Source organism: Scyliorhinus torazame, chromosome 2 (genome assembly GCF_047496885.1).
Source record: "Scyliorhinus torazame isolate Kashiwa2021f chromosome 2, sScyTor2.1, whole genome shotgun sequence".
Classification (NCBI taxonomy): Eukaryota; Metazoa; Chordata; class Chondrichthyes; order Carcharhiniformes; family Scyliorhinidae; genus Scyliorhinus; species Scyliorhinus torazame.
Window position 1 is genome coordinate 339,946,226 of NC_092708.1, and position 12,935 is coordinate 339,959,160.

The window sequence follows — 12,935 nt, forward strand, 5'->3', positions numbered from 1 at the left end:
ATTGGTGGCATAGTGGATAGTGGAGACGGTTATATAAGATTGCAACAGGATCTTGACCAATTGGGCCAATGGGATGATGAATGGCAGATGGAGTTTAATTTGGATAAATGTGAGGTGATGCATTTTGGTAGATCAAATCAGGGCAGGGCCTATTCAGTTAATAGCAGGGAGTTGGGGAGAGTTACAGAACAAAGAGATCAGGGAATACAGATTCATAGCACCTTGAAGGTGGAGTCAAGGTGGACAGGGTAGTGAAGAAGGCATTCAGCATGCCAGGTTTTATTGGTCAGAATATTGAATACAGGAGTTGGGACGTCTTGTTGAAGTTGTACAAGACATTGGTAAGACCACACATGGAATACTGTGTTCAGTTCTGGTCATCCTATTATAGGAAGAATATTGTTAAACTAGAAAGAGTGCTAAAAGAGAAGAAATTTACAAGAATGCTACCAGGACTTGATGGTCTGAGTTATAAGGAGAGACTGGATGGGCTGGAACTTTTTTCCCTGGAGCGTAGGAAGCTTAGGGTTGATGTTATAGAGGCCCATAAAATAATGAGGAGCATCGATAAGATAGATAGTCGACATCTTTTCACAAAGGTAGAAGAGTCTAGAACTAGAGGGCATAGGTTTAAGGTGAGAGGACAGAGATACAAAAGAGTCCCGAGGGGAACTTCCTTCACACAGAGGGTGGTGAGCATCTGGAACGGGCTGCCAGAGGCAGTGGTAGAGGCGGGTACAGTTTTGTCTTTTAAAAAGCAGTTAGACAGTTACATGGGCAGGGTGGGTATGGAGGCATATGGGCCAAATGCAGGCAAGTGGGACTAGCTTAGTGATAGAAACTGAGAGGCATGGATCAGCTGGGCCGATGGGCTTGTTTCCATGCTGTAAACATCTCTGACTCTAATGCCAGCATGGATTAGTTGGAGGAAAGTCATGTTTGACTATCATCTGGAGAATCTTTTGAAGAGGAAACAGAGTAGGTTGATGAGGGAGATGCTGTTGATGGACTTCCAAAAGGCATTTGTTCAGTGCTGCACAAAGGATTTATCAGCAAAGTTATAGCTCATGGAATAAAAGGGACAGTAGCAATATAGTTGGGGAATCGGCTGAACGAATAGAAACAAAAGGTAGTGGTTAATGAATGCTTTTCATGCTGGAGGAACGTTTGTAGTGAAGTTCCCCAGAGTCTGTGTTGGGACCCTTGCTTTTCCTGATATATATAAATGACATAGACCTTTGAGTACTGAATACAAATTCATATATATATAATATTTTTAAACTTTTCTAATTAAGGGGCAATTTAGTGTGGCCAGTACATCTACCCTACATATCTTTTGTGTTGTGGGGGTGAGACCCATGCAGACACGGGGAGAAAGTGCAAGTTCCACACAGACAGTGACCTGGGGCCGGGATGGAAGCCGAGTCCTCAGCACCATGAGGCAGCAGTTCTAACCACTGCACCACCGTGTCGCCCCTTGAGTACTGAATACAAATTCAAAGTTTGCAGATGACATAAAACCTGGAAGCATTGTGAGCTGTGAGGAGGTGTAAGTAAGACTGGGTAGCAGATTTTAGTGTAAATGCTAACAAAGTCAAAATGCCATATTTGTGCTATCACTGAGATTAAGAAGCCATTTTGAACTCTTGTAGTTTATAATCACTCACGTATTAATTAAGAGTTAACCACTGTGCCACCTGTGAGAGCTAAGAGTCAACCACATTTCTGTGGGGCCCAGAGTTACCACATAGTCCAGACTGTGTAAGTAAAATAGGTTTCCTTCCTCAAAAAGATTAATGAATCGAATGGGGTTTTAAGACAAGCTGATCATTTTGTAGCTGCCATTACTGATATGAGGCTGTTGTTCCAGATTCATTGCACTAAATTGAATTTATATTCCCAAGCTGCCACGCTGTCTTTCCACCATTAGTCCAGCCCAATAACACAGCCACTGTTCTTCCTTGGGGATGGACAACACATGCTGGCCTTACCAGCATTTCCCATATCCCATGGACAAAGGAAAACAAAACTCCTGGTCCTTGCGTTGTTCTCACATTCCTATGTTTTCTATATTCATTGGGAATAGTTTCACCTTATTTAATTTATCCAAACCCTTCTTTAAAACCAATACAAACAGATAAAAGGAATGAACAAAGAGCCATGTGGAAGAGAGGTTTTGATATGTTGACTGAAAGTTGGTTAGGAAGACCAGTTTGAAGATGGAAGTGGCGAGGGAGGGGGGTTTATAACTGTGATTTTTGGTGAGCCATGGGCAAGACTAACACGTTCCAGGGCGCACGCTTTTTAAACAATCAATCTGGCAGCATGTTAAACATCCACAGTGAGCATTTCACAGCAAATAATGTAACCATGATATAGCTGGAAATGAAATATGTCAATTACAGTTAAACATTTAGGAACATAGGGGCAGAAATTCACCGGCTGGTCGCTGGCGGTGGGGTTCTCTGGCTCCACCGGCAGTGGTTTCCTGGTAATGTGGGGTGGCTTCAATGGGAAATCCCATTGGCAAGTGGCGGGAACATAGAATCCCGCCCCAACGAACGGCGGCCCGCCTCCCGCCACTGAGAAACACACGGCTGGGGGATCAGAGAATCCAGGAACAGGAGTAGGCCATTCAGCCTGTCCCGCCATCGTGGCCAATTGGACACTTCAATGCCTTTTACACCCACTAATCCCCATAATCTTTGATATCATTGCTAATCAGAAACCTAGCAATCTCTGCTTTAAACATACTCAGTTACTGAGCTTCCCCCTGAGGTGAAGAGTTCCCCAAATTCACAACCCTCTGTGTGAAGAAGGATTGTTAATTGGCTGTATGTGCTGGGGTGGGAGGGGCGGTTTGGAGACACACCTCCGGCGTGTTATTGGAAATATCCTCCAGCTCGCAATGGGCCGCCAGCAGTTTGCTTTTTGCCGTGACAGATCAGAGACATTTCAGCAGCGCCCCGCTACAGGGACTTGGCCATGACCGGAAAACTTTGCATCGCCTCCCTCTCTGCAGCTCTCGTTGTCACCTCAGCACTTGTGATTCTGAAATTAGCCGCCCGCTCCCAGTGGCGAAGGGAGGTCGATAAGAGAGGTCGTGATCCCGGCCGGCAGCTTTCCCGCTCTGGGCCACGTGAGCTGCTGGACGAACTGGAAGATAGGGAGCTAGAAACGATTCGCTATCAGGAGGAGGCTGTGCGCCGACCGCGGGCTGCGCTGTTTTCCACTCCCGACCGCGTTCCGGGCTCCTGGCCGGGAAGACCCCGGGGTGCTGGTCATGTCTCCAGTGACTGGTGGGGGAGAGCGGGGAGGGCTGTCGGGGATCAGCTCGGGTGCAGCGAGTTCAGGAATATCACAGGGATTGAATTCCTGGGCTCTGGCTACACTAAAACTGTTCTCAAGGGGACTCTGCAGGACGGCACTCCCATCGCCCTGAAAACCGTGAACAGCCAGGGCGACGAAGTAATGCGCTGCGTCCGGCGCTATGGGCAAACCAGGGATTGCCACAGACTGGCGGCGTTCAAAATCATCAAGGAAATTAGCCTGCTGCAAAAGCTTCAGCATCCGAATGTCATCCAGGTAACTCTCCGAATGGTGCCACAGATTCATTTTCATTTCAAATAAATGGCACATCCTTGACAAAACTCTTCGTTACCTGACCGTTTTCATTTGTTAACACGCCTGTGGGAGCATTTCTGTGAAAAGTTAACTGCGCTTATAAATAGAATCCACAGTCATGATGAATTGACTTATAATCGTGCAGTCATTATGTTTAAATTTAATAACACAGCGAGGCAATCAGCGGATATCACAGGGGACAAGATTCTGGGCGTTGAATTTATGTCTGTGATCCCATTTTGTTGGTGCTCCCGCTATATTCATTTAAGACTGAGTTGTGAGGTGCATAACTGGATGTCTTTTGGTCAAAACTTTGACTCGAAACGTTCGCTCCCTTTCTCCACAGATGCTGTCAGACCTGTTGAGATTGTCCAGCATTTTCTGCTTTTGTTTCAGATCCCAGCAGCCGCAGTAATTTGCTTTTATCCTAGTTCTTTATTAACATGCCCTGTGCCTCTGAGGGGAGCTTGCTGGTGGTAGTGACCCATGAGTCTGCTGCCCTGTTTTTGCTTGGAAGGTTTGCCAAGTCCTGTCAAACGAACTTGGTCCCATTGGTCATATTGTAGCTTTTTGAATAGCCAGACTTGGGCTCGTTTATTTGGCATCGTCACAGACACTCACGTAGTGGGGAAGTATTGGAACGATTAGCAGGGGTCATATCAACCCGCTTGAACTGCATCATGAACGTTCAACATGAATGCCCAGCGAGTCCTGCAATGGGGACATGAACTCGGAGTTGCTGCCTGAGACGCAGGGGTGCTTCCTGATGAGCTCCCTGACTTCAAGGACAACACTGGGATTAGCTACAAACAAATATGATTCCTTGCTTGTCCCTCATGTTTGGACAGTGATTGGTTTGGACATAATTAATAGTTCGCTTGTATTATGTGTGACCATTTGGTGTGAGCAGGGTTGATTTTAAAGGAATCTAACCTCGCAAATGGTTTCAATGATTTCTAAATGGAAATGGGGTTCAAAGTTTCCCTTGACATTGGCAAATGGTCCTGACACTGCGCCCATTCGCTGAGGCGAAATTCCGCCCAAATGTCCACGCCAACTCATTGGCATAATGCCAACTTAAACTCTCCCATCAGTCAATGAAACCAAGAAACAGAACCAAACCATTAGTTGGCGCCGAGAATAAAACCGATAAGTCTAAAAGTGTTTGGATGGGGTCTTGTAATAGATAAATCCCCCACACAGTGAGGATGGAGACCACAGGAGGTATTTTTGACTCCATTTAAACTAATGGGTATTTCCCCAGCAGCGGGGCAGTGTCTTCCGTTGCTGGATGATTATTTGATCAATGTTGTATTGATGTGAACACCAATGCCTGTGGACGGGAGAATCTGACATAGCCAACAAGCGCAATTGGCAGAATCTCCAGCGCATATCTCGGATAGCTCCAAACTTGCGTGTTTAGGCTCTGTGCGGTGCCTGCTCTCCTCCACCTCTCTTTCATTTAAAATGCTCCTTCATGCCTATCTCTGTGAACAAGTTGATAGTTACCTGTTCAACGTCTCATCCTTTGGCTCACCTTTTATTTCGTCTGCTTTCCTTCCTGTGAAGGCCTTGGCGTTTGATTTGCGACGTTTAAAAGACGCTACATAGATGCAGAACGTTTTTGCTCCGTGTTCGTTGAAAATAACCCACGGGACTGCAGAAGTTAACCACTGATGTTGATATGAAAGCATTGCACAGATTTTGAGTCCTTTACTCGGTCATCATATCAGCATGTGATCCCTCCCTAATTTAGTTTTTCTGCCCATTATTAGTTATATGGTCAATGCTACCATGGCCGTTTGGAAGATGAACCAGTGATAACCGCAATGATGGAACTCGGAACTCCTGTGGAAATGATACAGCTTTTGCAAACCCCCTGGGAAGAGAGATTTCGGGTAAGAAATCGAAACCTAATAATCGATCCATTTTGGGCAGTAAACCGGGGAAGATTGGGATTACTCTACGTGCCAGAGGTTCTGGAATAGATGTCCTTGGAAATAAACATTCTCCTCTTTAACCATAGCAAAGAGACTTGCAGGGGAATTCAACATGGCTAAATTAACCTAAAGTGAGATGTGATAACAAAAGCAATTGAACTATGTCAGTTTCATAACGTCCAGTTGAAACTGGACTCAGCAAATTAAGGTGGATTTATTCGTCGGGCAAGCGCACTTACAAAACTGATAAGGAAAAAAATGCTGTTTAAGTGTCATAATAAAAGATTTAAACGTGGTCGAAACGCTCACTTAGGTCTATGCTCAATGTGGCACGTTGCTAATTTCCCACTGAATTTATCACTCCTGAACAATACGACTTTCAGCTGGGCCACGATTCCCTTTGTCTCCTGCCACAACCGCCCAATCTCCACACGGGAGCCTCCACTGGTTATCCCCAACTGTCCCACACCTCAGTTCAGTATTCCAGTCAGCCAACCATACAGAAGGGTGTTTTCTCACTGCTTAATAATAAAGCAGGACAAACCAAAACAAAACCAAACTAAAAAGTACACTCGTTCACCCAAAGAGATCTTAGAGAGCACTTGAGCCTCTAGATGCCGATGAATGTCCTTTGCCCGTTGATGCTTTGCAGATGTTTTAGATTTCAGCATTTTCATGGGTAGACAGTTTCACTTCCAGGAGGGTAATGCGCTGAACTCTATTCTGCATTGTATCTGTTTCAGATTTGCCTGAGTCTAGTCAAGCTGCTTCATTATTTAGCTCACTCGCCTCTTGGGTCGGTGCTTCTGTTGGATTTCCAACCGCGTCAATTTGTCATCGTGGACGGAGAGCTTAAAGTGACGGATCTGGACGATGTCAGCACGGAAGAACTTTCCTGTAAGGCAGACAGTGACTGTGCCCTTGAGTTTCCCACCAGGAATTTCAATCTTCCATGTACAGCAGAAGGAAAGTGTCATAAAATAAATGAGAAGAGAAACCTTTACAACGCATTCAGGTATTCAAGCTGGACATTGTCCAGGCCACATTGAAAGTTTACATATTGCCAGAATACTTTTAACTTTCGAAGTTCACTTGTAATTTTAATACCGCACTTAAAGAGGTAATATCCATGCACACAACAGTCTGGATTTTGCCGTCAGCAATGAAGCAATGGCATTCACCATTGATCGTGAAGAAAACTACCCATGAACATCTAACAACCTTGGATCATGGTTTCTTCTTTTCCCAATAGCAGTTTAAATCTGGTGCCAAGTATGGGGGATCTCCAGGTGTGCAGCAGCAGTGATGTTAGCAAGCAAATGACATTGAAGTATTGCCACAGACAGCAAACCAGTTAGTTAAAAATGTTGAATCTCTTCACTTTAAAATGTGCAGGTAGCAAAATAAATTATCACGATTGATTAAGAAAAAAATTACTTTAAAATTATTTTTAAAAGAAGTAAATTTTTTAATCAGTATGGGAAATGTGACATCCCACAAATATAAAATTAGCTTTTCAGGGCCAGTGAGGTTGTTTATCAATAATTATACTGTTAGTGTGCCACTTAGCAACACCTCATTCAACAAGATGTAACTTGTTATTATCTCTGAAAAATACAGGCCGCTGGTTAAATTCACTTGCATAAAATTGCATATATTAATAAACTTTCCATGTTGTGTTGGTTTGATTGTGTTTTCTCCATTAATGTTTTCTGTTTCTTTTTAAAAAGATTCTTTTTCACATATTTGCTGCCCTACAGTGCTCCTCCTGCCTTAACACCCCTCTTATGTGAAATTATGAATGCAACAGGTAATTATTACCTTTACTTGTATTTATTCCAGGAATGTCGTAGTAACATCAATAATTGACTGTGATTTATATTGCCCCCAGGAGACCTACGATATGGGATTAATAAAACATTAGACGCATTTGAAGACGTGTTGTATCTTTACAAGTCTGGATTCCATCACAATCATTCTCAGTCCTGGCTGGAAGGTATTGCTTTGGATTTAATATTCTTACCCCACCTCTCAATTTATTCATCCTAATCTCAGTATGACCATAGCTGTACGCATCAGCAGTATAATTCTGACCTTCTGTAAGTATATCATACTGGAAAGGCCTTGTACTGGAGCTGATGTGAACTTGAAGTATTCATTATAAATGAGCTAAATACACATTTGTAACATCATAAGCAGTAAAAAAGTGCAGCAAACAAAGGTCAGTGGTCAGTGGAAGCAAAACTGAACAACAAGGGGGGAGGGTTGGGATTGTGTTGGGACAAACTGTGCACCAACAAGCTCTGAACATTCCCTCCATCTTGACACCCCCTTTTTCCTTTGTTTGTTTTTGTTCCTTTGGCCTACCCCAATCCAACTCCATCCCTCCCCAACATAGCCACCTGTCCCTTGTTGTTCAGTCTTTCTCCCACGGAGACTTACGTTTGTTCTCCTATTAGCATATTCGATGATCTTACCTTTTGCCACTATTAGTGCTCTTCAGTCCTTAATGGCACCATTCACATCCACCTTTGTCTTATGTCCATGACACCTTTGTCAGTCTCCTAATCCTGTCCTTCTATTCTGCCCCACCCCCTCCACCCGCTTCTCCAACTATTATTGCAATATATGCAATTTCATATCCAGTACATTTAATTGCAATACATTTAATAAATCTACCTGACCAGCCAGATATTTGGAAATACTAATATGTCTCGGCTATTTCCTACCATACTTGAAATTAAGTGAGCACAATTCAGTGACTTCTACATTTGGAATAACTGAATGAATTATAGTACAGAGCAAATTCAGGTTTTGAATCATGAAAGTATTGACTTCAGATTTGAAAGTAACTTCAGAACTCAATTGTGCCAATGCATGAAGGGAAAATTGTGCAGGGCATAACATGATTTAAATTGCTATCTTTCAGATTATAAAATATTTGAGGGGTTTCGCATTCAAGACCATTCGGACTACAAATGCTGGCCATCTTACAACCACCAGGGTTGTTTGCTGTCTGTGTATAATAAAGAGGAGGCTGCAACAATCTGCCACTCTCAACAACAGTGCCAGAGCTTCATTTTTACCCAACGGACAACATGGCTTGGTACATTTATATAGTTTTCCACTTTGGTGCAGCTGATGGCAACTGTGATAAAGACCAATAGCTCATGAAATTAGTCCTACTGGTTAGTGCTAGCACAGGGAATCTGATTCATTCAGAATTAGTATTTTTTTTAAAAAAGTGTAAGGAGCTTGAAAATTCAGGAGGCAATGAACTGATCCCAGTTTTGAATGTGTTGTGGTGATGACCAATGGTTTGTGTACTGCTGAGGACTGGTTTTGTCAAATGCAAGTGAGTTTCACAGCATGTCAGCAGAAATGATAAAGCCATGGGCCTATACTAGTCTGACACTGCCTGATCTCATCTGATCTCAGAAGCTTAGCAGTCTCAGGCCTGGTTAGCACTTGGATGGGAGACTGCCTGTGAATACCATGTGTAGCAGGCTTTAGACTTGATTCTTCCGCCCTGCCCACCGCAAGATAGCCACGGGTGGGATGCGGACCATGTAAAGGTCCATTGACCTCGGTGGGAATTTCCGGTTGCCGGGCGGGCGTGGCCGGAGAATCCCGCCCTTAGTCTCTGTGTTGCAATTGGTCAGCACATTCAGCTGTTAACCGAAAAGTTAGTGGTTTGAGACCACCCGATGACTCAAAACAGGAATGACTACACAATTACCTCAATGGTCTAACATAGAGGTAAAAATTATAATTTTATGAATAGAATTGCAGCTTTCAACATCATAAATACCGTTAGGAGAAACTTTCATTTCGTGTATAGGGACAGAACACTTAGGGCTTGAGTGAAAAGAATATTTAATGGTGATGCTTGTAGCTGCTTAGTCGTATCACCTTTAGCATTGCTACAGATTTCTACTTCACGATAATGCTAAAGATGCTGAGCTAAAAAGGTGGATCAAATTGATCTCCCAGTCCGACTTTGCAATCCAACTGGTGGTTTCAAACATAAGTCGCAGATTCCAGGCAGCATATTTGTAAATGCAGTTTCCTGCAGTGGAGATCCCCGCAGTAAAACTAATGTAGGATATTGGAGAAAAAGCATGAATAATATCTGGTGACAATAATTTGGATTTATGATTCCCTGATTGATTGTCATGGGTGCAATGTTAGAAATATTTTAATGGGCATACTGTTTAATGTGCATGCATTGTGACATCATGCAAACTTCATATTGTGGATCTAAGAAATCCTAAGCAACTAGATTGGTTTTGGAGGTGCCACTGCGGTATAAATCAATCCTTCAAACCTGAGTCTAACCGCTAAACAACTCGTCTATTCAATGGATAGAGTTTCAATGCAGTGTAAATTGCTAAAAAATCTCTACAGTGCAGAAGGAGGCCATTCAGCCCATTGAGTCTGCACCGACCCTTGGAAAGAGCACGCTACCTAGGCCTATGACCCCACCCTATTACCGTAACCCAGTAGACCCACCTATCCTTTTGGAGATCAAGGGGCAATTTAGTGTGGCCAATCCACCTAACCTGCACATGTTAGTATTTTTTGATAGTAACGTCTACTGCATAGCAATTTTACTTGCAGCAAAACTTTCAAATGGTGTCACTGGCTTATCCTGATATGCCTTGAGAAAATTTACAAAATGAAGCCAGAGATTCATGGTCCATGTGTTCATCACCAAACTGAACAATGTAAGGTGGCTTCCTTGTGCTTTTCATGTGTGTAGGAAGCCAGATCTCCACTTGGATGTGCTCAAATATATTTATGATGCAGTGATTACTGGGGTACAACAATTCTTTGAATTACGAACAATGAAAAGAGCCAGGGGGAATGTTGATGCTTTTCTAACTTTAAAATTTGAACAGGATAATGGCTGTTCAGATTTGTGTGCTTCGTTTAAAGGTTTAGGTATAGTTTATAATTAAAATGATTGGTGGCTGTGCCACCAATGGTATTTCATGTTCAAGACCACATCCTCTAATGGTGGTGTCTTTACAGATGGCAAACTTTTGATTTTTGTGAAATTGGGAATGTTGATACAAAGTAGTACGTTATGTTTGGGAGCTTATGTAGCCAGGTTAACAACTGTCTTGTTTTTCTACAGGACGATACTTGGTGTCATTCAGAAGCAGTACTGAGCTGGTATTGGATGTCAATTCAACTGTCTACATGAAGTCTAGTAGCTTCAAGGCACTGATGTGAAGAATCAAGATCACAAAAATAGTTCATCTTGAAAGAAATCTGAAACTAATTACAGTTTCAAGAATTAGATGCTATTTCAGGTATTCATTTGCCGTTGTTTGATCAACATGGTTGCTTTTCTAAGACTTTTAGACGAGAAGCTGAATGTGAGAATCTTGAAGTTTTGAAAAAATTTTAAGTGGCCAATTTCTTTTCTCCAATTAACGAGTAATTTAGCATGGCCAATCCACCTACCCTGCACATCTTTGGGTTGTGGGGGTGAGACCCGCACAGACGGAGAGAATGTGCAAACTCCACATGGACAGTGACTCGGGTCCTCGGCGCTGTGAGGCAGCAGTGCTAACCACTGCGCCACTGTGCCGCCTTGAGACCATTGAAGTTAACCAGTCTAATGATAGAAGAATGTGTTATGATCACCAGTCTGAGGATGCTTATTGAAATATTGATCAATAATATGAGTCTTAGGGGAATGTTTTGTAATTTAGTATAGGTGATAGAGTCAAACCAATAGTATTGCAATAATATTTAAGACAGTGTTATATATAAATATGTTTCCAGCAGGCTAATATCCCTGCTTTCACCACATTTTCAACATGGGATAGTTTACTTGACTACATTTGTAATCTAGGTTTGCTCAGCCTCGAGGCGGCATCAGTTAAGATGTTCACTGTAGCCAATCTGTTTATGCACTTTGTTAATTGGTACCAGTCTCTCGTCCTTGATTATTTTCTCGTGCTGAGTAATTGTCCTATTATGGGGGTAGTAGAAGTGCCACAATTGATCTCAACATCTCCATCTAGAGAGGAGATGGAGATGTTGGGGGCCATCTCCACCACCCCACCCCTCCCAATGTCCAGCCCCTTGATCAGGCACTGAGTGCCTTTGATCAAGGAATGCAACTCAGCCCTCCCCCACCCCGCCCCCCCACCCCTGAGGTGAAAAGCTGGCCGTGCAGTTTTATCTGCCCTGCATGCTGAATGGTGACAGGTCCATCAGCCACTGGATGGATGAGGCCGTTAAGTGATCATTAACTGGCGACTTGAGGGCCTCAACTAGCAGCAGGGCAGGAAGGTCAACTATGGGCCTTCCCACCCAAAAGTTAATTCCGGCAGAAGCAAGAATGGTTCCGGAGTAGGAATACAGAGGAGCAGAACAGTGAATTGGAGAATAACAGCATGGGTAGTTCTGAAATGTAGAGGAGACGGGGAAGAGTGGGTCATAACTTTTGCCAAAACAAATTGAGCGGAGAAACAACATTGTCAATTCTAGAAACGTTGAACTGTATGAGCCCTCAGAAGGAAAACTGAGGGTGGAAGAGTCTTCAATTCTGCAGAAGGTTTTCAGGCAATGTTCCTGGAATGCTATTGAATAATGACCGTACAGGTTAGAGATGTATTTTCAATGAAAAAGTGTAAAATGTTTAAACGTTTAATTGCAAACTTATATGTCATGCTTTTCTGACTTTCACAGAAAATAAAATAAAATTGGCAGAAGCAAAGGCAAAAGGGTGTTTTTTCCTTTCATTGTACCAATTTTCATGAAACCCCATCCTGTCGAGGAACCACATGCCCAACAGCTAATATTACTAAATACATGAGAATGTACTTTTAAATTGAGGTCTGTTGGTAAACTTACTTGCTTTTGTCAAAATTGTATAAAATAATTTATTGTAATATTCATTATTACGTGCTCTCGTCATTGTTAAACTTTAATATTAAAAAGAACACAAATAGCTGGGACAATTGTCACACACTTTACAATTCCAACTTCTGCAGAATATAGCCAAAACAGATCCCATATGGACTAGAGGCTCTTGTCAACCCTCTTGAATTCAGTTGTTTTGTATTAGGCTGGTAGGACCACTTCTCCAAGGACTCTGAAACACTTATGGGACCTGTATGCATGGGGAAATAAACTGGGAATTTTTGTGATAAGAATACACTATTAAGTTCATAAAATGCCTCTGCTGGCTCTCTGACCTATTTTAAGTGCTCTTTTAAAGGCTGCTAAAATGAATCATTTAAAATGCACACAGGTTGGATGTTTTCAGTCCAGTTCAATTCTCTACCTGCACCTGGGGAGGGGGGGGGGAGGCAGGGAAACATTAACAAACTTGGCATCCACAGGAACAAA

General features: G+C 42.8%; 1 protein-coding gene across 1 annotated transcript; it reads left to right on the top strand.

Moving 5' to 3' along the window:
* Window positions 1–2,915: 2,915 nt before the first annotated feature.
* LOC140402797 (extracellular tyrosine-protein kinase PKDCC-like) lies at window positions 2,916–12,363 on the top strand. Its single transcript, XM_072490441.1, has 7 exons — window positions 2,916–3,585; window positions 5,400–5,522; window positions 6,308–6,579; window positions 7,295–7,374; window positions 7,456–7,560; window positions 8,494–8,670; window positions 10,705–12,363. The coding sequence occupies exons 1-7, from the start codon at window positions 2,986–2,988 to the stop codon at window positions 10,800–10,802; spliced, it is 1,455 nt and encodes a 484-aa protein (XP_072346542.1). The 5' UTR covers window positions 2,916–2,985; the 3' UTR covers window positions 10,803–12,363.
* The last annotated feature ends 572 nt before the right edge of the window (window positions 12,364–12,935 follow it).

What these genes read in the sequence shown, in the direction of transcription:
- LOC140402797 (XM_072490441.1), top strand. Translation starts at nt 2,986, where the DNA reads ATGACCGGAAAACTTTGCATCGCCTCCCTCTCTGCAGCTCTCGTTGTC. An exon ending in AGCATCCGAATGTCATCCAG is followed by an intron (nt 3,586 to 5,399) that starts GTAACTCTCCGA and finishes GCCCATTATTAG; the next exon opens with TTATATGGTCAATGCTACCA. An exon ending in CCTGGGAAGAGAGATTTCGG is followed by an intron (nt 5,523 to 6,307) that starts GTAAGAAATCGA and finishes TATCTGTTTCAG; the next exon opens with ATTTGCCTGAGTCTAGTCAA.